Source organism: Thalassophryne amazonica, chromosome 14, assembly GCF_902500255.1.
Source record: "Thalassophryne amazonica chromosome 14, fThaAma1.1, whole genome shotgun sequence".
Classification (NCBI taxonomy): Eukaryota; Metazoa; Chordata; class Actinopteri; order Batrachoidiformes; family Batrachoididae; genus Thalassophryne; species Thalassophryne amazonica.
This window is the reverse complement of record NC_047116.1, coordinates 99,071,415-99,098,341: the sequence shown is the minus strand read 5'-3', so window position 1 is coordinate 99,098,341 and position 26,927 is coordinate 99,071,415. Positions and strand designations below refer to the sequence as shown.

The following is a 26,927-nucleotide window of genomic DNA, read 5'->3' as shown; positions in this document are numbered from 1 at the left end:
TTCGGATGGGGATGAGTCTGCCTACAGGAGGGAGGTGGACCGGCTAGTGACCTGGTGCAGCAGCAACAACTTGGAGCTCAACGCCCAGAAAACAGTGGAGATAATTGTGGACTTCAGGAAAGCCACAGCCCCCCCCCCCCCCCCCCCGCCCTCCCTAACAGCCCCATCACCACTGTGGACTGTCACTGCTTCCTCGGCACCACCATCACCCAAGACCTCAAGTGGGAGTCAACCATCAGCTCCCTCATCAAGAAGGCCCAGCAGAGGATGTACTTCCTGCGGCAGCTGAAGAAGGCCAAGCTGCCTGTCCAGCTGATGGTGCAGTTCTACACGGCCATCATTGAGTCATCCATCACGATGTGGTACGCCGGAGCCACAGCCAGGGACAGACACAGACTGCAGCGCATTGTGGCCTCTGCTGAGAAGGTGATTGGCTGTAGCCTTCCATCTCTCCAGGACCTGCACGTCTCCAGGACTCTGGGCCGAGCAGGTCGGATCACAGCCGACCCTTCTCACCCTGCACACAGTCTATTCAAACCACTCCCCTCGGGCAGGAGGCTACGGTCCATCCGGACCAGAACCTCCCGCCATAAGAACAGTTTCTTCCCCTCTGCCGTTAGACTCATGAACACCTCATAACTCAGTCACCTTAACCTTAACTCTGTCACTTTATCATTTTATCACGGGTCACTTTAGACAATGTACTTTGGTTTTTAATTGCACTCCTCCCACTGCACTGTTTTTCTGTTTTCTGTTCTTCTGTTGCACACAGCCTTTCATATTTTATCTTATATTTTATCTTATTTTGGCATATATTTTATATTTTATCTTAGCATTTTATATTGCTCTCTCCTTAATGTTGCACCATTATATCAAAGCAAATTCCTAGTCTGTGAATCCTGTTCATTGGCAATGGCAATAAACTTCTTCTGATTAGTCCTCACAGGCAGATAGATTTGCAGATCTGCATAACAATGAAAGGACAGGTTGTGCTGGGTTATAATTGACCCCAATGGCACAATGTACAAAGAAAATAGAATCGGCCCAAGGACAGAACCCTGCGGCACTCCACAAGACAGATGAGCAGTTGATGAGGAGAGGTCCCCAATCATGACAGAAAAGCTCCTTTCAGCCAAATATGGTCTAAACCACTTAAGTGCGGTACCCTGAATGCCAATAAAATGTTCTAACCAGGAAACCAATACTGTGTGATCCACAGTATCAAAGGCTGCTGTGAAGTCCAACAGAACCAGCACAGCAGGATTCCCTGCATCCACTGACAAAGTGATGTCATTATGAACTTTTAAAAGTGCTGACTCAGTGCTGTGTCGCGATCTAAACCCAGATTGGAATTTTTCAAGGATGAGATTGTCTTCTAAAAATGACTGCAACTGCAAAAAGACAACCTTTTCTAAAACCTTAGGCAGAAATGGCAGATGAGACACAGGTCTAAAATTGGATGAAACTGACAAGTTGATGAAGTTGGTGAGGTTTTGTAAGAAGAGGTTGAACCACAGCATGTTTAAAAGCAGCTGGAACAGACCCTGATCTAAGACAAGCACTGATAAAAGTTAGGAGACCCGCCCCAACAGTATTAAAAAGCTCCTTCAGCACCTTAGCTGGAACAACATCTGAAGGACAACTTGTAGATTTTAAGTTTTACAACATCAGCAAGAGATGCAAAAGAAATTCAAACTGCTTGAGCACAATGGAACAGACAACTCAACATGACAGTTCTGATCAGCGTTCTGTCTAACTGATGAAACCTTGTCAATAAAAAAACTGAAGAAACTCCTCACAGGTTGTGGTTGTAGCGTCCATCAAAACAGAGGTGTGTGGATTTACAACTGACTTTATAGTCTGAAATAACACACTGGGACGATGACAGCTGCTCGAAATAATATGAGAGATATTGTGCTTTTGCCTCATTCACAGCCTTCTGATAGTCAGTCAGACTGTCCCTCAGAAAACCCAGAGACACCTGTAGTTTGTCCTTTTTCCATTTTCTCTCTGCCTGTCTGCAGCGTTGCCTGAGGGCACTGGTTGTGGCATTTAACCAGGGGTCGGATTTTGATTTCCTGGATTTGCAGCGCATCAGTGTAACAGAGTCCAAAATTACTGTGCATGTGGAGTGGAAAGAAGAGAGGATGTTATCTGGGAGTAATGGAGAAACCAGTCCATTCAAGGCAGCAGCAAAGTCCCCCACTGTCGAGGAGGTGACCAAACAGCGGCGAGAGACAGGAACAAGTGGCTTACTAGGAGATGGAGGAGCGGTAAATTAAAAAATAACAGGAAAGTGATCTGAAATAGCAATGTCTGATATGTCCTTAAGTGAAACTGAGAGCCCATAAGAAATGACCAGGTCCAAAGTGTGTCCAAGATTATGTGTTGGTCCATCCACAACTTGTGTTAGACCAAAAGAGTTCAGGAGGCTTTTAAAATCATCAGCCAGCTGATTAGAAGGACAACAGATATGAATATTAAAATCACCACAGACCAAAAATTTGTCATATTTTCGGATAAAGTCTGCCAGAAACTCAGAAAACTGAATAAAATCCTTATTAAATTTTGGTAGACGGTAAACAACAGCACAGAGCACAGGACAGTCGACCTCCATTACAAACAACTGAAGTTCAAAAGTGGAGTAGACATCAGAAGATAAAAATCGGCATTTAAATCTGTCTCTAAAAACTGTGGCCACACCACCGCCTCGACCTGATGCTCGCGAGGAGCTGAAAAACAAGCAGCCGGGGGAGAGGAGCTCAGAAAAGGCACTATTTTCACCTGGTTTCAGCCAGGTCTCTGTTAACAGGAGAAAATCCAGAGCACGACTGGAGAAAAAGTCATTCAAAATGAAAGTCTTACTTGTGAGTGACCTTGTGTTGACAAGCGCCACACGGACTGAGCGCACGTCAGTCTGCTGCGAGACACGACTGAGCGGGCGCAGGTTCTCCTGCACGCAGCCACGACTGCAGCTCCTCACAAGACTGCGATGCAGAAGTGGAACCTCGTTATCCCAGACAACCTGCTGGAGCCAATGATGGCTAAAAGTCAGGGAATGCCGCACATCGTAGCCATCATATGCTGTGAAGAATACAGCCATGAATTGTTGTGGAGCATGTTTGCAGGAAGCAGCCGAACACGGACTCCTCCTCTCTTCCCACGTCCTCTGCGACACAGACGCCGAGGCAACACGCCAAGTGGTCGGCGCAGAAAGTCCGGTACGGACGCTAAGACAGGTGGCGGAGGTAGCCGCGTCCCTGGCCATCCGCCCGAGCCAGAAACAGCTAGATTCTCCAGTGAAGCCCGAACACTGATAAGAATCTGGCGATCATACACCAGGAGCGGTGACACATTCCGCACAACAAAATGCAAAAACAATTTTAAAAAAACAACAAAAAAAAAACGAGTGCCGACGGCAGGCCACATGCAACGGCACCATCTTGTCACCCCCATCGATGGTGCAACTTTTATTAAGTGCCATGCCAGCGGTGTTAGATGTTTGTGCGTGTTACCTGGAATTTGCCCGGAAACTGCCGCGAAAATCAAATCAAATCAATTTTATTTATATAGCACCAAATCACAACAACAGTTGCCCCAAGGCGCTTTATATTGTAAGGCAAAAGCCATACAATAATTACAGAAAAACCCCAACGGTCAAAACGACTCCCTACGAGCAAGCACTTGGCGCCAGTGGGAAGGAAAACTCCCTTTTAACAGGAAGAAACCTCCAGCAGAACCAGGCTCAGGGAGGGGCAGTCTTCTGCTGGGACTGGTTGGGGCTGAGGGGAGAGAACCAGGAAAAAGACATGCTGAGATCAATCACCAATGATTAAATGCAGAGTGGTGCATACAGAGCAAAAAGAGAAAGAAACACTCAGTACATCATGGGAACCCCCCAGCAGTCTAAATCTATAGCAGCATAACTAAGAGATGGTTCAGGGTCACCTGATCCAGCCCTAACTATAAGCTTTAGCAAAAAGGAAAGTTTTAAGCCTAATCTTAAAAGTAGAGAGGGTGTCTGTCTCCCTGATCTGAACTGGGAGCTGGTTCCACAGGAGAGGAGCCTGAATGCTGAAGGCTCTGCCTCCCATTCTACTCTAACAAACCCTAGGAACTACAAGTAAGCCTGCAGTCTGAGAGCGAAGCACTCTATTGGGTTGATATGGTACTAAGAGGTCCCTAAGATAAGATGGGACCTGATTATTCAAAACCTTATAAGTAAGAAGAAGAATTTTAAATTCTATTCTGGAATTAACAGGGAGCCAATGAAGAGAAACCAATATGGGTGAAATATGCTCTCTCCTTCTAGTCCCTGACAGTACTCTAGCTGCAGCATTTTGAATTAACTGAAGGCTTTTCAGGGAACTTTTAGGACAACCTGATAATAATGAATTACAATAGTCCAGCCTAGAGGAAATAAATGCATGAATTAGTTTTTCAGCATCACTCTGAGACAAGACCTTTCTAATTTTAGAGATATTGCGCAAATGCAAAAAAGCAGTCCTACATATTTGCTTAATATGCGCATTGAAGGACATATCCTGATCATGACTCCAAGATTTCTCACAGTATTACTAGAGGTCAGGGTAATGCCATCCAGAGTAAGGATCTGGTTAGACACCATGTTTCTAAGATTTGTGGGGTCAAGTACAATAACTTCAGTTTTAGCTGAATTTAAAAGCAGGAATGTCTTTATGTCTGAAAGACATTCCTGCAGTTTAACTAATTGGTGTGTGTCCTCTGGCTTCATGGATAGATATAGCTGGGTATCATCTGCGTAACAATGAAAATTTAAGCAATGCTTTCTAATAATACTGCCTAAGGGAAGCATGTATAAAGTGAATAAAATTGGTTCTAGCACAGAACCTTGTGGAACTCCATAATTAACCTTAGTCCGTGAAGAAGACTCCCCATTTATATGAACAAATTGTAACCTATTAGATAAATAAATAGATAAATTCCCACTGTAGCCAAGTGCTTGCTCACAGGGGGTCGTTTTGACCGTTGGGGTTTTACATAATTATTGTATGGCCTTGCCTTACAATATAAAGCGCCTTGGGGCAACTGTTTGTTGTGATTTGGCGCTATATAAAAAAATTGATTGATTGATTGATATGATTCAAACCACTGCAGCGAAGTGCCTTTAATACCTATGGCATGCTCTAATCTCTGTAATAAAATTTTATGGTCAACAGTATCAAAAGCTGCACTGAGGTCTAACAGGACGAGCACAGAGATGAGTCCAATGTCTGAGGCCATAAGATCATTTGTAACCTTCACTAATGCTGTTTCTGTACTATGATGAATTCTGAAACCTGACTGAAACTCTTCAAATAGACCATTCCTCTGCAGATGATCAGTTAGCTGTTTTACAACTACCCTTTCAAGAGTTTTTGAGAGAAAGGGTGCGATGGGTTCGCACAGCACACACTTTGTCTTTCAGGCGTTTGTGTGCGCAAATAGTTGTAACAACAGGTACACGAGGCGTTGGCGGCAGGGACAACATTACATGGTTTGCGTCATGTGCACTAAGTGTGCACTTCATCCAAACGTCGCACTATGTGTGAAGGAGCCCTTAGTGAGACTAGGATGAAGAGGATCACTGACATTGTAAGGCAACATCAGCTACCACATTTCATCCATATGGCCCATTTTCCAGGACATGATCCAGCACACAGGAGCATCAGTATTCTGGACCTGGTCAAAGACACACCCACATTTCACCTAGCCAAGGACACGCCTATATGTTTCACTTGCTCCATGGTTAGTTTGTAGACATGGGGAAGGATCGAATGTCTGCCTGGGAGGTTTGCCTCCAGGACCCACAGCTGTTCCATGACATGGTGGTGGCAGCGATGTGGCCAGCGCATGCTCCCATTCCATTAAATAGTTGAGGAAACAGGAAAACGTTTGACACACTCAAAGCTCACTGCTAACTGACCACAAATTAAACATGTTTGAGTTCAATCCACTTAAACGGCTGTTGGTTTCCTAAACCATGGGGTTGTTTGATGCTTCGTGTCATCTGTCAAAGTTTACTCTGAGTGAAATGAAATGCTGACTACCAGGCAGCTGCTGATCTTAGCTTTTGGAATCTTGTTTGGCTGAGTTGTGGACAAAATTTCCAAATAACGTAAGGCAGTGGTGGAGTTCAAAAGGAGATTCAAAACAATTCTACTTTGGTTTGATGTAAAAATACAAAAAGTTCCATTTCAAGAGCAAGTGAACACGTTTACAGCCACTGTAATAAATATATAATCAGATTTATTCTTAATTATTTTTTATGACTTCAGCACTTACCAGACTCTATTGTCAAGTTGATGAAGCGGATCAGACTCCTCCAGATCAGATCCAAAAGGGATTCTGTTGTGGGGACAAAGAAAAACCACATGACAGTTACAGGAACAGCAGTGGCTCAGCAGCTTCAGGCCAAGACTTTTACTTGTGTGTGAGTTTGGTAGCTTTATTCCATTAAAGGAGATGTCACACCTTATTTAATGTCCCAGTTAGCAACACAACATCAAAGTATTCATGATTGTAAGTCTATCCGTGCACATGCGGTAATAATTAGTGGTTGCTGATGAATTTTTTTTCAAATTGCTCCTCTCACTCTGAGAGTTAGCAGGTGCATTTCTCTGTGTGTGAAGTACATTTTAGGAAAAGAAGAACCATCTCATTGGCCGACAGAGTGAAACAAACGCTGCTGTGTCCAATAATGAAGCTTTTGAGCTTTCATTCGAAAGTGATGGCTCAGATTGACAGAGGATGTACAGAGCGGAGAAGACATACTTCACCCCAAAATGCTTAAATTTTCAGTCTGTCGAATTCTGGCTCCTAACATGCAGTGCTGGGCACAGCTAACCAAAAAAGTTAGCTTCGATAACAGCTAATCAGCTAACTAAAAAGTTATCGTTTATGAAGCTAAACCGATAAACCACCCAAAAAATTATCGGAAGCTACAGCTAACCAATAACTTTCAGTATTGTCTCCGGTACTCTTGCAACTACTAACAAGCTGATTTAAGCTGATTTTGAGTTTTAACACCACAATCGCATCGGGTAGCATCAAAGGCAACCACAAACCCAAACAATGAGTCAGCACTTCTGTCTTTGTGCACTGTGTTGTTTACTACATATTTTGCAGCAGTGAAGCAGTTGAGAGGAGCCAAGCTCAACTCTACAAACACACACACACACAAAAACACCATTATTCCTTAACAGCATACAGCAGTGCTGCCGTGAGGCAGAGGTCTTGGAAAATAAAGCAGGTTTGATTTATAAATCAAATTAATCCAGATAGAAGACCTCCATTAATGTCAATTCGGTCATTTGTACAAAGTTAAAATATAACATCTTTTAATTTTAAATAATGCACTAATTCTGAAATTTTGTAACAGACGCCAAAGCGATTACGGGTAAAATGAGCCTCCACTAACACTGATTGGATGGCTCATTCATTCTACGTAAAATCTAACACATTAATGTGAGGTGTGTGTTGTTTACATATGTGTTTTTGTAAAATATGACTTTTTTATTTGTAAAAAAACATTTGCAAAAGCCAAAAGTCAAGTTGTGATTTCACAACCATCTGATATAACCAGGGTCAAAATAAATAGAACACTGCCATCTACAAGCGCCCAGATGCTCAGACCCAAACCCATGATCCTTTGCGCGCCAGAGAGTTGCTGCGGTTTAAACAGCACAGAGAGAAAACACGACGACAATTGTAAATGAACATTATACAAGGAGAGAGCATATCTCACCCACATTGGCCTCTCTTCATTGGCTTCCTGTTAATTCTAGAATAGAATTTAAAATTCTTCTTCTTACTTATAAGGTTTTGAATAATCAGGTCCCATCTTATCTTAGGGACCTCGTAGTACCATATCACCCCAATAGAGCGCTTCGCTCTCAGACTGCAGGCTTACTTGTAGTTCCTAGGGTTTGTAAGAGTAGAATGGGAGGCAGAGCCTTCAGCTTTCAGGCTCCTCTCCTGTGGAACCAGCTCCCAATTCAGATCAGGGAGACAGACACCCTCTCTACTTTTAAGATTAGGCTTAAAACTTTCCTTTTTGCTAAAGCTTATAGTTAGGGCTGGATCAGGTGACCCTGAATCAATCAATCAATCAACTTTTTTCTTATATAGCGCCAAATCACAACAAACAGTTGCCCCAAGGCGCTCCATATTGTAAGGCAAGGCCATACAATAATTATGAAAAACCCCAACGGTCAAAACGACCCCCTATGAGCAAGCACTTGGCCACAGTGGGAAGGAAAAACTCCCTTTTAACAGGAAGAAACCTCCAGCAGAACCAGGCTCAGGGAGGGGCAGTCTTCTGCTGAGACTGGTTGGGGCTGAGGGAAAGAACCAGAAAAAAGACATGCCGAGAAGGGGGGCAGAGATCGATCACTAATGATTAAATGCAGAGTGATGCATACGGAGCAAAAAGAGAAAGAAACAGTGCATCATGGGAACCCCCCCACAGTCTACGTCTAAAGCAACATAACCAAGGGATGGTCCAGGGTCACCCGATCCAGCCCTAACTATAAGCCTTAGCGAAAAGGAAAGTTTTAAGCCTAATCTTAAAAGTAGAGAGGGTATCTGTCTCCCTGATCTGAATTGGGAGCTGGTTCCACAGGAGAGGAGCCTGAAAGCTGAAGGCTCTGCCTCCCATTCTACTCTTACAAACCCTAGGAACTACAAGTAAGCCCGCAGTCTGAGAGCGAAGCACTCTAATGGGGTAATATGGTACTACGAGGTCCCTAAGATAAGATGGGACCTGATTATTCAAAACCTTATAAGTAAGAAGAAGAATTTTAAATTCTATTCTAGAATTAACAGGAAGCCAATGAAGAGAGGCCAACACGGGTGAGATATGCTCTCTCCTGCTAGTCCCTGTCAGTACTCTAGCTGCAGCATTCTGAACCAACTGAAGGCTTTTTAGGGAACTTTTAGGACAACCTGATAATAATGAATTACAATAGTCCAGCCTAGAGGAAATAAATGCATGAATTAGTTTTTCAGCATCACTCTGAGACAAGACCTTTCTGATTTTAGAGATATTGCGTAAATGCAAAAAGGCAGTCCTACATATTTGTTTAATATGCGCTTTGAATGACATATCCTGATCAAAAATGACTCCAAGATTTCTCACAGTATTACTAGAGATCAGGGAAATGCCATCCAGAGTAACGATCTGGTTAGACACCATGCTTCTAAGATTTGTGGGGCCAAGTACAATAACTTCAGTTTTATCTGAGTTTAAAAGCAGGAAATTAGAGGTCATCCATGTCTTTATGTCTGTAAGACAATCCTGCAGTTTAGCTAATTGGTGTGTATCCTCTGGCTTCATGGATAAATAAAGCTGGGTATCATCTGCGTAACAATGAAAATTTAAGCAATGCCGTCTAATAATACTGCCTAAGGGAAGCATGTATAAAGTGAATAAAATTGGTCCTAGCACAGAACCTTGTGGAACTCCATAATTAACTTTAGTCTGTGAAGAAGATTCCCCATTTACATGAACATGAAAGGCTCATTAAAAGTCTGCTAACGAGTCTTTCATTGGATTCAGGTGTGTTGGAGCAGGGAGACAACTAAGTGTCAGGAAGGTGGCTCTCGAGGACCGAACTTGGCCACCCCTGTTCTAAAGTCTTTATTGTATATTGGTTGTGGGTTTTCATTTTCCAAATGAACTACTGATCATGGTTGTGTGAAGTGACCTCTTGCTGCCTTGAGGAATGTCTGAAAGCATAAATCTTGTTTACTGAGCACAGTACCATATGCTTAATTAGCTTACTGTCCCTGAACGGGAACGGTGAGCCCTGTGAAAGCTAGCTGTAACCGGTTCCGTTTTGACTCTGTTGAGAAACCCATAATAATGTCTTATCTGGATGGAGCCAGGCGCTGAGTTGTTTTTATGTTTACTTTTTGCCTTTCATGTTTGTATTTGAATAAAAGTAGGGGAGCAGGAACGGGCCCTTCAGAGTGACATGAGGCGAGGGAGGGGCCCCCTCATCTGCTCTCCTTGCATGCAAGAAAGAATTACAGTCTCACTGTCTCATTATTCTCTGTGTATAATGTCTGGGTTGTCTCAATTCAACAGGTTTTAACTCTGACAGTTGCCCACGTGGAGCCTGATCAGAGCGTCTCAAATGTATTTCTCCTGTCGTGAATGTACTGAGATTACCCATAATGCACCTGGACATAGCATGTCCACCCTAAAACCTTCAAAATTAGTGCAGTACTTTAAAACAAACATGTATCTGATATTTTCACTTTTAAAACTTCAGACGTGATGTTAATTTAAATAACTTGTCAGAAATTAGTTTAGCTAAAATTTTAACCTTAAGTTAAAACTGTATGCCTCTGGATGACTTGGGTGATATTGCCAGCGAGTCAGTATGGGGTCAAAAGAAATGATCTTTTTTTCTTTTGCTTTCTTTTTCTGTGACCAGTTCTCCTTTGTCTGCAGAGGATAGAGCGGTTTCTCCTGGAACTAGGTCTCCTCTGTTTGCAGAGGACAGAACTGTACATCTGCTATGCCAGGCGATGCGCCAACGGCTACTGGTTCAAGCTCTGTTCGCAGATACAGACCGCAGCTGACACAGGCAACATCAAGGTGATGTATGATGGCATCAAGTAAGCATTGGGCCCAACGCAAAGGAAAACTGCCCCTCTGAAGTCGGCTACAGGGGAGATGTTTATAGACAGGGAACGACAGATGGAGCGCTGGGTAGAACACTGAGCTATACGACAGGGAAAACGTAGTCACAGAAGATATCTTGAATGCCATAGAATGCGTACCAGAACTGGAAGAGCTTGACAAGGAACCAACCGCAGATGAATTCTGCGAAGCCCTGGACTCTTTTGCCTCTGGCAAGGCACCTGGGAAACACGGTATTACTGCAGAGGTACTGAAATGCTGCAAAGAGACACTCTATAGTAGAAAAAGCTTGAATCTTCGACTGGACTGGGTTGCTTGACGCGAGGATGTTTCGCTTCAAATCGCAGAAGCTTCCTCAGCTAAAATTCTTGCTCTGGTGGTCTGACTTCTGTCTTGACTCTTGTAGACAAGAGTCTACAAGTCTACAAGAGTAGACAACTGAGAGCCTACACAGAAACAAAGAGACACTCATTACTGAGCTGCATGAAAGCCTTTGCCTCTGCTGGAGTGAAGGTGAAGTACCACAGGATTTTAGGGATGCTAACATCATCACACTGTATAAAAACAAAGGTGAAAGAAGTGATTGCAATAATTATCGCGGCATATCCCTCCTTAGCGTCGTAGGTAAAGTCTTTGCACAAGTAGTACTGAAGAGGCTCCTAGTACTTGCAGATCGAGTCTTTCCTGAATCGCAGTGTGGCTTCTGTGCCAACAGATCCACCATAGACATGATTTTCTCCCTCAAACAACTGCAGGAGAAATGCAGGGAGCAAGGGCACCCACTCTTCATCGCCTTCATAGATCTCAAAGGCCTTCAACCTGGTCAGCAGGGAAGGACTCTTCAAAATCCTCCCAAAGCTCAGATGTCCACCCAGGCTTCTCAGCATCATTAGATCCTTTCACGAAGGCATGAAAGGCACCGTCATCTTTGATGGCTCAACATCAGGTACCTTTAATATACAGACCGGAGTGAAACAGGGTTGTGTACTGGCCCCCACTCTGTTCGGGATCTACTTCGCCATGACGCAAAAACATGCATTCAGAAGTGCAACTGAAGGACTCTATCTCCAAACAAGGACAGATGGAAAACTGTTCAACATCTCCAGACTACGAGCAAAGACTAAAGTCCAGCTGAGGACCCTGCGTGATTTCCTCTTTGCAGATGACACAGCAGTAACCGCCCACTCAGTTGAAGACCTTCATGATCCGCTTCGGCAATGTCTGCCGAGACTTCGGGCTCACTATCAGCCTAAAGAAAACACAAGTCATGTGACACGATGCTGACACTCCTCCAACCATCAGCATCAATGACCATGAACTGGATGTCCTCCATGATTTTGTGTATCTGGGATCAACAATATCAGACTCCCTCTCGCTTGACACAGAGCTCAACAAGTGCATCGGCAAGGCAGCTACCACCATGTCCAGACTGACAAAGATTGCCTGGAACAATGGCAAGCTGACCGAGCACACAAAGATCCAGATTTACAGAGCCTGCGTTGTTAGCACCGTCCTGTATGGCAGCAAGACCTGGACCTTGCATGCCCGACAGGAAAGGATGCTCAACGCCTTCCACATGCGGTGCCTCAGACGCATCCTGAACATCACCTGGGAGGACAAGGTTCCAAACAACACTGTTCTGGAAAGAGTGGGAAGCACCAGCATGTATGTGTTGCTGAAACAAAGACGGCTGCGCTGGCTTGGCCACGTTGTGCGCATGGATGATGTATGGATGCCTGAAGACCTCCTGTACAGAGAAGTTGTTCCTGTGGGAAAACGTCCCACAGGCAGACCTCAGCTACCTCAGCTAAAGGACTTATTGGTTTAGGTCCTACTTAGCAGACAGGACTATGAGCGTTGGTCTTGGGGTCTGTGAATCCTCCTCTGCTCTTATACAGGGTCCCACAGGGTTCAATTTTAGGACCCTTGCTTTTCTCCCTGTACATGCTTCCCCTAGGCTCTACCCTTACAAAACATGGTGTCAATTTCACTGTTATGCTGATGACAGCCACTAATATGTCCCCCTGAGGAAAAGTGATGCCTTTTCTCTCAAACTCCTGCTGTCATGTCTTGAGGATATTAACCTCTTAAACCTTAGAGTCCCAAATTTGGGAACATTCCCTGTTTTGGAACATTTAAACACTCATAACTAACTAATGCTGACACCAACATACACCACAACATCCCCTAGGACCTGTCTTCTAGCTGATCCAAACTTTTGCATTTTTGACCTTGTACAAGCTGAGAAATAAATCATAATGTATGGGTATGTGATGTGCGTGGATGGCCCTAAACTTCCTAAATTTTAATGATAAGAAAACAGAGTTGATTGTCTTTGGCCCTAGCGGCTCCTGTGTACCATCCCGCTGATATGGGTCCAGCAGCTTAAGCAAAGTCCACTGTTACCAATTTGGGTTTGAAGATGGATAGCAATTTTAAATTGGATCGCCAAATTAGTGCAGTAGCTCAGCCAAGTTTCTTTCACCCCAGGCAACTTGCTAAGGCAAAACCTTTTCTCGCACACCAGCCCTTTGAAACAGTAATCTATGCATTCATTTCCTCTCTGCTGGATTACTGTAATGCACTTTATTTTGGAGTTAACCAGTCCTCCCTTGCACATCTCCAGTTAGTTTAGAATGCTGATGCTCGTCTGCTAATTGGAGTACGACAGAGGGAGCACATTACACTGATCCTGGCCTCCCTCCACTGGCTAGCCGTGCACTTTAGGGTTCATTTTACAATTCTTTTATTTGTTTTTAAATCTTTAAATGCCCTCGCCCCGCCCTACCTCTCTGAGCTTTTTCACCCCTACTCCCCTGCATGGTGCCTCGGGTCAGCTGATCAGCTACTTCTTAAGGTACTGAGGTCCAAGCAAACACTCAGAGGGGACAGAGCATTTTCTGTTGCGGTGCCTAAAATTTAATATGATCTACCTTTGCACATTAGGCCTCCTCACCATTTTTTAAACTAACCATAAATCCCACTTTAATTCAATGGCTTTTAACATAGTATGAGATTTTGCTCTGTTTTAGTTGTTTTTATTTATTCTCTGGTGTTTTTATTGTTGTTGGGTTGCTTTTTTATGACCCCCATGTACAACACTTTGTTTCAGTTGTGGCTGTTCTAAAGTCCTCTATAAATAAAGCTGAGTTAAGTATAACAAGTGATAGTCTCTTAACATGAATAAAAATCGCATTTGACGAGTAAAGCTTCACCTCCAGTTATGCTCATCGGTTTACATACCCTGGCAAAATATTTGTTTTTTTGGCCATTTTTCAGAGAATATGAATGATAACACAAAAACTTTTTTTTCCCACTCATGGTTAGTGGTTGTGTGAAGCCATTTATTCTTAAGCAACTCAGAGTTTGTGTGCAACGACAATGTAGGAGCCAATGTAGTGCCCCATGGCTCACACCATGGGGCACTAATGTAGACGTTGTGGGTCACCAGTGTGGAGCTTTGGAGCCACACTCCTGGCGACCGGCAGCGTGCCATTGAGTGAGACCTCTCCATATCTTAGTGGTGTGGAAGGCGAGCATGAGAGAAAAATGAGTCCACACACTGAGTGATCTTAGAAGTGAACAGACTGTCTTTATTTTCCAGATGTACAGCATCTTTACAAACTGATAAACAATGAAGCAGGAACTGCTTTGTTTTCAACAAGGGAAGGACAGCGAGACTCGGGCGACAGGCTCTGATCTGTGCCATTGATCATTTGTATCTGACCGAGAACAGGCAGTTGCTGCCACCCGAGGTTCCTGGGGACATGAAAGAGACTTTTAATGTCTGGCTGAATACGTGTTGCATCTCGGTGTGTTAAGGGTGTTTGTTAATCAAGGCAACGTTTGCCACGGAAGAAAAGAGCTGGACTCCTGGGAATACGCAGAAGACTTTCATGTTACAGTGGGTTTGTTTTTTCTGGCAGAGAAACCCGCTCATCTTTATCCATTTTTGGAAAAGTGTGACCAGGAAGAATTGGAGAGAGGTGGCGGGTGGCAGCGGTGGACGCTCCGTTAGCGGACTGGGAACCGCTCCTATCTGCTTGTGGATGTTACCGGCTTACTGACTGGACGGACACATGAAAGAATCAGGTTTACACAAACGTGATGACAGCTACTGGATGTTTACTGACAGTCACGTGGAACACACAGAATTTGCATGTAACGGCAGGAGATAACTTTGTTTGCATACTGAACCATGTGGAACTGGAGGTGCACCGACAGCAGAACGATGTTCTACATGGCTGCTGTGTGCGAACACAGGAGGAGTAAAATCAGTAGGAAACAAGTGTCTTTCAATATTTATTACTACTTTGTCTGTGCATATTCAATCTAAGAGGCATTTGATTTTTTTCTCTCGAAATACACTGCAGGTTACAAAGGGGGAAGAGATGTTGATCTGGAAACAACAATTTGACTTGAAATTACAAAAAAAAAAAAAACCCTCACCATTATCACTTCTGTCTCAATCTCTGTAACTAAACAGCTCAAGGCCTATTTCATTCATAACATCCCTTCATCTTCATCAGATGAAATGTCTCCTTCCCACAGCAAAGTCAAACTTTGGAGTCAAACGTTAAACATGTTTCAGATTGCAGAAGGTGCTACAAGACCCAATATGAAAGTTCCTGATGAGTCATCTTTAATTGATCTTATAATAATAAACTTCCCACGTAAATATTCTACACCTTCTATATTTGCGAATGACATCAGTGACCACTGTGTCGTTGCAACTGTTAGACATACAAAAATTTCAAAAAACAAATCTTCCATCATTATCAAGCGTGATATGAAGCACTTCTCAGAACAAGGGTTCCTTCACGATCTGTTTCATTTTGACTGGGACAAAAACGGTCTTATTGCTGATGTGGAAAATGCCTGGAAATTCTTTTATGGTGGATTTACTGATATTGTTAATAAGCATGCTCCCTCAGACGTTTTAGAATCAAAGGAAGGAACAATCCCTGGTTCACCTCTTACCTAACAGATCTGCTTCATGAGCGAAACCTTGCCTGGCCAAAAGCCAGAAAAACTCATAGCAATACTGATTGGCTGCGGTTCAGGCAGCTTCGAAACTCCTGTACTGTAGCCATCAGGAACGCCAAAGCTGATCATTTTCTCACCCAGTCCTCTAAAAATCTAAACAACTCTTCTAAATTTTGGAAAACTATCAAATCTTTGGATATGAACAATACTGCTGCTGAGTTGCCATCTTGCATTGTGAAGGATTCATTCCATCTTACTGATAAGGCTAAAATGTTGAATTGTTTTAATGAGCACTTCATAGCCTCTGGTTCCTTATTTGAATCTGTTAATAGTACTCATATTGTCCTGCCACATGCTGGTCCTATGATCATCCCTTGTCTGTCCAGTTTTTTAGTATCACGGTTGTCAGACGAGGAAGGCAGGAGACAAATGCACTGGAACAGTTCTGGTTCAGAGAGGCTTTTACTGAGGTGCTTAGCAAGGTTCGGTACACAAACAGACAGTCCAAGAAGAGCAACCAAAACCGAAACATCAGGCAGAGGCGTAGACAAAAATACAGGCAGGCAGTCAAAACACCAAGAGACAGCTTAACAAAACGTGGTACTGAGCTTGAAGCACTGGCACAGGGCACAACGATCAGGCAACACCCGGTGCAACTAGTGGCGTCTAAATACTCCCGGAACAAGTGTAGAAAGACCCAGAACAGGGCGTGACCCACTCACCGAGCACCGCCCCCACCAAGCACAGTGAAGGCAGACAAGAGACATACAGACCCAAAAAACCCAAACACAAACCACCCAGCCACAAAAGGGAACAAACAAAAACCCCAACATTAACATGATACATGACAGGACCCCCCGCTCAACGGCCGGCACCTGACGGCCCGGGGAACCCAGGATGCCGAGCATGGAAGTCCGCGATCAGTCCAGGATCCAAAACAAAACGAGAAGGAATCCATGAGCGTTCTTCAGGTCCATAACCTTCCCAGTCCAAGTACTGCACCCCCCGCCCACGCCGCCGGGACCCCACAAGGCGGCGCACAGTAAAAACCGGGCCCTCGGCCACAAACCGGGCGGGAGGCGGGGGAACGGCCGGAGGGCACAAGACACAGGACCGAGCAGGCTTGACCTGGCTGACATGGAAGGTGGGATGTATCCTCATAGTCCGGGGCAGACGAAGGCGGACAGAGACCGGAGTGATCACCCTCGTGATGGGAAACGGCCCCACGAACCGAGGAGCAAGTTTCCGTGGCAGAACACGGAGGGAAAGGTGCCGGGTGGAGAGCCAAACCCGCTGTCCCGGGGAGTAATGTGGTTCTAGGGTCCTTTTCCTGTTGGCAGCAACCTTGTAGATCGCTGAAGAGCGCAGTAACGTTCGTCGGGCCCGCTCCCAGATTAGACGACAATGGCGGATTAAGGAAAGGGCTGAAGGCACCTGGGTGGTTAAGACTGTAGGAGAGAACAAAGAAGGTTGATACCCATGCGACACGTGCATTGGGGAGTAACCAGAGGAGGCAGACGGTAAACTATTGTGAGCGAGCTCTACCCATACTAATTGTGACGACCAGGAAGCGGGGTGCTGGGAGGCGAGGATACGTAACCCCTTTTCCAATTCCTGATTGACCCTCTCAGCCTGCCCATTCGCCTGAGGGTGATACCCGGAGGTGAGACTCGAGGTGACTCCCAGGAGTCGACAAAACTCACCCCAGAAGTGTGAAACGAACTGTGGTCCACGATCGGACACGATATCCTGTGGGAAACCGTGTAATCTAAACACATGGTGCAACAGGGCCTCTGCGGTTTCCTTAGCTGATGGGAGTTTCGGTAGCGGAATGAAATGGGCCATCTTGGACAGACGGTCCACCACTGACAGAATAACAGTATGCCCCTTGGATGGCGGCAACCCGGTAACGAAATCCACTGAGATATGTGACCATGGTCAGGTGGGGACGGGTAATGGGTGGAGCTTGCCGGACGGTGAGCGGTTGGTTGACTTGTGCATAGCGCAGACAATGCACGCCCCCACATAAGCTGTGACGTCGGGAAGTAACCGAGGCCACCAAAATCTTCCCTGGATGATCGTGGCTGTCTTCCCAATTCCGGGATGACACGAAAAACGGCTGTTATGAGCCCACCTTATCACCTCCCCCCTAAGAGCATCTGGGACGTACAGTCTCCCCGGAGGGCAGTCCCGCGGCACAGGGTCACCGCACGTAGCAGACCGGACCTTGGTTTCTATGTCCCAGGTGAGAACTGACAGGAAGCAGGACCCGGGCAAGACCGGACCTGGGTCCGCCGGTACAGCCACAGGTTCGCCCCGACGGGAGAGCGCGTCTGGTTTACCGTTATTTGTACCCGGTCGATAGGATAACACAAAGTTGAAACGGCTAAAAAAGATGGACCATCTAGCCTGTCTGGCACTGAGTCGTTTCGCAGAACGGAGATACTCTAGATTTTTATCGTCGGTCCATACCAAAAACGGTAATTGTGCCCCTTCCAACTAGTGTCGCCACTCTTCCAGGGCCACCCTAAGCCCCAGCAGTTCGCGGTCTCCGATGTGGTAATTACGCTCTGCCGGCATCAGTTTTCGGGACAAAAACGCACAGGGATGTAATTTCTGGTCTGAGGGTTGGATCTGGGATAAGACGGCCCCGATCCCTACGTCGGAGGCGTCAACTTCGACAACAAACTGTAAAGCGGGGTTGGGGAGGAGCAACACTGGGGCCGTGGTAAACCGTCTTTTCAGGCTTCGAAAAGCTTCCTCGCAATCCAGCGTCCAGGAAAAGGGCCGGTGTACGGACGTGCTGTTATGCAGAGGCGCGGCCACCAAGCTGAAATTACGGATGAACTTTCGATAAAAGTTGGCAAAACCAAGAAACCGCTGGACTTCCTTGCGGTTCCTTGGTACAGGCCAATCACGCACTGCGGCTATCTTGGCTGGGTCCATCCGGATAGACCCAGGTGATATGATGAATCCCAGAAAGGTCACTGAGGACCTATGGAAGTCACACTTTTCTGCCTTTACGTACAACTGATTGCGTAAAAGGGTCTCAAGCACGGTACGGACATGACGGACATGCGTTTCCGCATCCGGGGAGAAGATCAGGATATCGTCGAGGTACACAAACACAAATTTTCCCAGACATTCCCGTAGTACATCATTAATCAGGTTTTGAAACACTGCGGGTGCATTGGTTAAACCAAAAGGCATGACTAGATATTCATAATGACCAGTGGGGGTGTTAAAAGCGGTCTTCCATTCATCACCCTGTCTGATTCGCACTAAATGATAGGCATTACGGAGATCGAGTTTGGTGAAGAGTTTGGCGCCCTCTAGCAGGTCGAACGCGGAGGCAATTAGGGGCAGAGGATAACGGTTCTTTACTGTGACGTCATTAAGCCCGCGATAGTCGATGCAGGGACGGAGTGATTTATCCTTCTTTTCAACAAAAAAGAACCCCGCCCCCGCAGGAGACGACGATGGGCGGATCAACCCGGCATCCAAAGAGTCCCGGATGTAGTCGTTCATAGCGACACGTTCAGGACCAGTCAGAGAAAACAGTTTTCCCCGCGGGGGACTCATGCCCGGCAATAACTCAATGGCACAGTCGTATGCACGATGCGGTGGCAGCGACTTTGCCTTGACCTTGCTGAATACGTCGGCAATATCGTGGTACTCCGCGGGCACACCCGCCAACTCAGGATTAGGGACCTTGCCGTCCCTGATGGTCATAGCAAAACAGCGCCCGGTACATGCGGAACCCCAGGAAGTGATCTGCCCGTCGGACCAGTTTACGTATGGACAATGTTTACGTAACCAGGGATGGCCCAAAATGGCGGAGTGAGTCATTTCATCAAAGACATGAAAACTGATTGTTTCGGAATGAGTACCGGCTATGATTAATTGAACGGTCTCCGCGCGGTGGGTGATGTGACCCAATACGTGACCGTCCACGGCATTTATACCCAATGGTCGTGAAAGACGGTGAAGTTTGAGGTGCAAAGACCTAGCGAGGGAGGAGTGCATCAAATTAGCATCAGAACCGGAGTCCACAAAAATCGGAACAGAACATGACGTATGCTTGGATATTAACTTGGCAGTGACCATGTTACGGGGAGAGACGGAAAGAATGGAATGTTGACTCACCCGACGTACCCGTTGTGACCGCACGGGGGCACCCCTGGCATGGCACTCCGTGACCACATGCCCCGCCTGACCACAATAGAAGCACAGGCCCTGATCTTTCCGTCGCTGCCGCTCCTCGATAGTCAATCGGGTTCGTCCCAGCTGCATCGGTTCATCAGCGGCAGCCGGGAGTGAGCTGGAGGAGGACGCCGAGGGCCCGACGTGGAGAGCGGACTCAGCGTGCTGGGACGAGGCTCGCACGTCCCGCCGGTGCCGATCCGCCAGCCGGCGATCGGTGCGGATGGCTAACGCGATTAGCTCGTCGAGTCGCTCCGGGAGGTCGATGGCGATCAGCTGGTCCTGGATCTGCGGAGACAGGCCCTGAAAGAACACGTCATGGAGTGCAGCCGGGTTCCATTCGCTCTTAGCCGCGAGGATGCGGAAGTCGATGGCGTAGTCGGCAACTCTTCTGTTACCCTGCCAGAGGCGCATCAGGGACCGGGCTGCCTCACGGCCCGGTGACGTATGCTGGAACACCTGGCGGAGAGCGGTCTGGAACGCCTGGAGAGTACTACACGCCGGGGACTGTCTGCTCCACTCTGCCGAGGCCCATGCCGCGGCCCGGCCGGTGAGGTGAGTAATAATGAAGGCGATCTTCGCCCGGTCGGACGGAAACATGGCTGACATCAACTCAAAGTGCAGGTCACATTGTGTTAGGAACGGTATGTCGTCTCCGGATTCACCAGAGAAATGTTCAGGTCGAGATAGCTGATTGCAGACATCAGGAGCAGCAGTGGGTACCGGCGGGGCCGCACTCAGTCCCATCGGTGGCTGGTTGGTGGTTGCCGAGGCAGACGGTGTCTGTGGGGACAGAGAGGTTACGAGCTGGTTGATCTGAGAGCTGATAGAGGACATGAAGGCGTCCTGTCTTGTGGCCAGATCGGCTATATTGGTGCTTAAAGCAGTGATGCGGTCTTCTTGTTGGGCCAGCTGGCGGCTGTGGAAGCGAACGGCCTGCTGGAATGGATCCGAGTCCGCTGTCTCCATTGTTGGCCTGATCGTTCTATCACGGTTGTCAGACGAGGAAGGCAGGAGACAAATGCAGGACTCACTGGAACAGTTCTGGTTCAGAGAGGCTTTTACTGAGGTGCTTAGCAAGGTTCGGTACACAAACAGACAGTCCAAGAAGAGCAACCAAAACCGAAACATCAGGCAGAGGCGTAGACAAAAATACAGGCAGGCAGTCAAAACACCAAGAGACAGCTTAACAAAACGTGGTACTGAGCTTGAAGCACTGGCACAGGGCACAACGATCAGGCAACACCCGGTGCAACTAGTGGCGTCTAAATACTCCCGGAACAAGTGTAGAAAGACCCAGAACAGGGCGTGACCCACTCACCGAGCACCGTCCCCACCAAGCACAGTGAAGGCAGACAAGAGACATACAGACCCAAAAAACACAAACACAAACCACCCAGCCACAAAAGATCGTCTGAGACCAGCCACTCGGACAGCTGCTGAAACAATCGGTTTGCATAACCAAAGAATTTCTGCACAAACTGTCAGAAACCGTCACAGGGAAGCTCATCTGCATGCTCGTCGTCCTCATCGGGGTCTCGACCTGACTCCAGTTCGTCGTCGTAACCGACTTGAGTGGGCAAATGCTCACATTCGCTGGCGTTTGGCACGTTGGAGAGGTGTTCTCTTCACGGATGAATCCCGGTTCACACTGTTCAGGGCAGATGGCAGACAGCGTGTGTGGCGTCATGTGGGTGAGCGGTTTTCTGATGTCAATGTTGTGGATCGAGTGGCCCATGGTGGCGGTGGGGTTATGGTATGGGCAGGCGTCTGTTATGGACGAAGAACACAGGTGCATTTTATTGATGGCATTTTGAAAGCACAGACATACCGTGACGAGATCCTGAGGCCCATTGTTGTGCCATACATCCAAGAACATCACCTCATGTTGCAGCAGGATAATGCACGGCCCCATGTTGCAAGGATCTGTACACAATTCTTAGAAGCTGAAAATGTCCCAGTTCTTGCATGGCCGGCATACTCATTGGACATGTCACCCATTGAGCATGTTTGGGATGCTCTGGACCGGTGTATACGACAGCGTGTACCAGTTCCTGCCAATATCCAGCAACTTCGCACAGCGATTGAAGAGGAGTGGACCAACATTCCACAGGCCACAACTGACAACCTGATCAACTCTATGCGAAGGAGATGTGTTGCACTGCATGAGGCAAATGGTGGTCACACCAGATACTGACTGGTATCCCCCCCAATAAAACAAAACTGCACCTTTCAGAGTGGCCTTTTATTGTGGGCAGTCTAAGGCACACCTGTGCACTAATCATGGTGTCTAATCAGCATCTTGATATGGCACACCTGTGAGGTGGGATGGATTATCTCAGCAAAGGAGAAGTGCTCACTATCACAGATTTAGACTGGTTTGTGAACAATATTTGAGGGAAATGGTGATATTGTGTATGTGGAAAAAGTTTTAGATCTTTGAGTTCATCTCATACAAAATGGGAGCAAAACCAAAAGTGTGGCTCTAACTTTAATTTTTACGCAGATGATACTGTGTTATACACCTCAGCGTCCACATTAGAATTGGCTCTATCCCAGCTGCAGACTACTTTTAATATTGTCCAGTCAAATTTGAATGACTTAAAACTTGTTTTAAATGCAGCCAAAACCAAATGGATGTTGTTTACAAACTCCAAATCTGAATCACAGAATTTGCCAGTAATCACCTCTTCTCACGGAGTACAAACTGAACAAGTGTCTCAGTACAGATATCTTGGGATTTTAGTTGATGACAATCTCTCTTTTACACCTCAAATCCAGCAGCTGGCAAAGAGACTGAAAGTGAAATTAGGTTTTTACTTTAGAATCAAGTTTTGTCTGTCGTTTGAGGCCAAAAAGAGATTGGTCGCATCTACTTTTATGTCTGTGTTGGATTATGATGACGTAATCTACATGAATGCTTCTGTTCTACGGCTGCGTGTTTTAGATTCCGTTTATCATGGTGCCTTTAGGTTTGTCACCAACTTAAAATCTCTTACTCATCATTGTTTGTTGTATTCTCGTGTTGGTTGGTCAGATCTGTCTTCTCGAAGAAAAAGCCACTGGCATCTTTTAATTTACAAATGTATTTTAGGCTTGCTTCCCTCATATCTCCAGGTTTTTATCAGCACAAAAAACGCGGGTAGTTATAGTCTGCGCTCCCAGGATCTGCTGTTGCTGTCTGTTCCTAAGGTCAGAACAGAACAAGGAAAGAAGGCTTTTAAATTTGCCGCGCCCTTCACCTGGAACAACTTACAAAATGACCTGAAACTTCAGGAGCTGGTCTCTTTAAGCACTTTTAAAGCACTACTACAAGACTTGGAGGCTGAAACATCAGTCTGTAGATGCTTGGACAGATGATCACATGATGCTTATTTTTAACAACATGTTTCATGAGTATCAATGTTTGTTTGATCCTGTTTGTCTCTTTTGTTTAACTGTCTCTTTTGCTGCCTGTCTTGGCCAGGACTCTCTTGAAAAAGAGATTTTTAATCTCAATGAGCTTTTCCTGGTTAAATAAAGGTTTGAATTAAGTCATTAATATACATACATTATACACATTACATATATATATATATATATATATATATATATATATAGCTAAAAGTCTGTCCTCAAAGGTGACATCACCCTTCTGCTTCAAAATGGCTGTAGGTTTGCCTTGCATTTTCATATGCAGTCTGGCTAACTTTATTTTTATCAGCTATATTAGAGCCCACACAAGTTAAAGACTTGGAAGAAATGATGTATAACCTAATAACTAAAGTAAGTCCCTTCGGCTGCTCCCTTGGTGTTCACTCGGGGTTGCCACAGCAGATGCATGTTGAATTGGCACAAGTTTTACGCCGGATGCCATTCCTGATGCAAATCCAGATTACATGGATAAATGTGGCGGGGTGGGGTTTGAACCGGGAACCTTCCACACTGAAACCAAGCACACTAACCACTTGGCCACCACCCCTACACCACGTGTCAAAGAAGATGCTGAGTCATTTTTGCTGTATCTCAATCTTCAGGGTGTCTATCTTTGAGCTGCACTAACGTTCAGGTGGTCTTTATCTGAGACACACTAACCTTGAGGTAGTCTTTATAATAACCTAGTGTAGAAATTTATTTTTAAACAGTGTTGGCTGGACTGAAATATGCCCTTTAACTCTTCAGGTGTAACCTTGGATGTATGACACCTTCTGTCTTTAGGAACTTTTAACAACCTTGTTAGCACCGCAGACCAGCTCTGCAGCCGTCACCATGGCTTTTTGTTTATGCTGGAGACAAGACCATGTGACGTCACATCACACACAACGTTTCCTTTATACACAGCTGCAACCACGAATACATGTCTAACAAATGTTCATATCGTAATAACTGTGCGGAGAGATTACAAAGTCTTAGAATGTGCATTGAAATTGTAATTACCTCACTGCGTAGTGTCCATTTGCCAGCAGTTTATGGTAATGCCATGCCAATTAATGGCACGTTAAAATTTCTCTATGGACATGAAATGATCTCAAAAATTATCTTTTGGGAAGGGGGAATTTGCTATAAGTGGGGGAAAAAATACCTTATGTCTGTTTTGTTGTATCAGGTTTTTTCACCTACTATGACGTGTGTGTGTGTGTGTGTGGGGGGGGGGGGGGGTCCTTTAATAATCTGATGTGAAATTGAAGCACTTGGGCATATTTTGGACATTGGAGATATTCAACATTAAACCTCAAACACAACGTAAAAGTTATATAAAACTGGTTTTGCACTGTAAGAGCCCTTTAATAATCTCTCATTAGACTGAGACTTTTGACTTTCTAATGAGCTTCTTCAAAGTTCCAACCTGATGACTGGTTCTGTTGTTGTAGGTGAGGGTTACCTGGAGCCTCTTTCCCGACGGCGGTGAAACAGTCTCTGATGCTGCAGATGAGCACAGCAGCATGTTTGGAGAAGGTGGAGGTTCCAGAGAGGAAAGGGTGGTTTAATGATTCTGCCAAGAAAAAACCATGGATAAAGATGAAAGTCCCACAGGGTTCCACGCTGTTCTCTCTCCATGTAGCACCTCTGACATTAATCACACTCACTGTTCTACCCGTTTATGTCTTAGACAAACTGCAACTTTGTCTGACTGTTTTCTGGTTTCTCCAAGTTTACTCTAGTGGTGGCTCACACCGACCCTTTTACATGTTACAGTGATTAGACCGATCCCATTTAAAAGGGATGCTCAAACACTAATTAACCTCCAATTAATGACTATTTTCCACTAATTAATCTATCTATCTAATTATCTAACTAATTATCTATCAATGCGCGTGCTCTCCCTTCGTTCACTGCCTCCGGGGGTACAGATGTGGGACCCACAAAGAAGCCAATTCATGGCCACAGAGCTCTGCGGCTGTGGTATACCGAGACCCTGCGGCGCTGTGGATTTTTCCGCAAGAAGTCTATCCTTGCGGGCTGCCGGAGCGCTCCGCATCAAAACAGCGAGTGTAGCCTCTGGACATGTTGCCAGAGTTGGCGCAGCTCCGCACAGCAAAGAGGGGGGCGGTGCGAGTGGCCCCCTGCGGCAGATTAGCAGCAATCTTCCACTCCAGCTTATTAATTAATCAAAAACCTAGACAGAGCTTTAATTCATTTGAAAGATCGACTCGTAGTCTTGTCCATCCAAATTGGAAGTCCCAAAAAACAGTTTTATTTGTTATTATCTATCGTCCACCTGGTCGTTACTGTGAGTTTCTCTGTGAATTTTCAGACCTTTTGTCTGACTTAGTGCTTAGCTCAGATAAGATAATTATAGTGGGCGATTTTAACATCCACATAGATGCTGAGAATGACAGCCTCAACACTGCATTTAATCTATTCTTAGACTCAATTGGCTTCGCTCAAAATGTAAATGAGTCCACCCACCACTTTAATCATACTTTAGATCTTGTTCTGACTTATGGCATAGAAATTGAAGACTTAACAGTATTCCCTGAAAACCCTTTTTTGTCTGATCATTTCTTAATAACATTTACATTTACTTTAATGGACTACCCAGCAGTGGGGAATAAGTTTCATTACAGTAGAAGTCTTTCTGAAAGCGCTGTAACTAGGTTTAAGGATATGATTCCTTCTTTGTTATGTTCTCCAATGCCATATACCAACATAGTGCAGAGTAGCTACCTAAACTCTGTGAGTGAGATAGATTATCTCGTCAATAGTTTTACATCCTCAATGAGCACAACTTTGGATGCTGTAGCTCCTCTGAAAAAGAGAGCCTTAAATCAGAAGTGCCTGACTCCGTGGTATAACTCACAAACTTGCAGCTTAAAGCAGATAACCCGTAAGTTGGAGAGGAAATGGCGTCTCACTAATTTAGAAGATCTTCACTTAGCCTGGAAAAAGAGTCTGTTGCTCTATAAAAAAAGCCCTCCGTAATGCTAGGACATCTTACTACTCATCACTAATTGAAGAAAATAAGAACAACCCCAGGTTTCTTTTCAGCACTGTAGCCAGGCTGACAAAGAGTCAGAGCTCTATTGAGCCGAGTATTCCTTTAACTTTAACTAGTAGTGACTTCATGACTTTCTTTGCTAATAAAATTTTAACGATTAGAGAAAAAATTACTCATAACCATCCCAAAGACATATCATTATCTTTGGCTGCTTTCAGTAATGCTGGTATTTGGTTAGACTCTTTCTCTCAGATTGTTCTGTCTGAGTTATTTTCATTAGTTACTTCTTCCAAACCATCAACATGTCTATTAGACCCCATTCCTACCAGGCTGCTCAAGGAAGCCCTACCATTAATTAATGCTTCGATCGTAAATATGATCAATCTATCTTTATTAGTTGGCTATGTACCACAGGCTTTTAAGGTGGCAGTAATTAAACCATTACTTAAAAAGCCATCACTTGAGCCAGCTATCTTAGCTAATTATAGGCCAATCTCCAACCTTCCTTTTCTCTCAAAAATTCTTGAAAGGGTAGTTGTAAAACAGCTAACTGATCATCTGCAGAGGAATGGTCTATTTGAAGAGTTTCAGTCAGGTTTTCAGAATTCATCCTAGTACAGAAACAGCATTAGTGAAGGTTACAAATGATCT

The 26,927-nt window shown here is 45.3% G+C and overlaps 1 protein-coding gene across 1 annotated transcript in view; it reads right to left on the bottom strand.

Moving 5' to 3' along the window:
- Positions 1-26,927, bottom strand: part of rif1 (replication timing regulatory factor 1) — a 246,301-nt gene that overhangs the window by 139,210 nt on the left and 80,164 nt on the right. Inside the window, exons 13-14 of the mRNA XM_034185865.1 lie at positions 24,720-24,830; positions 6,304-6,366 (exon numbers count right to left, since the gene is read on the bottom strand). Of these exons, the coding sequence (XP_034041756.1) occupies positions 6,304-6,366; positions 24,720-24,830 (174 nt within the window). The remainder of the gene's footprint in view (positions 1-6,303; positions 6,367-24,719; positions 24,831-26,927) is intronic.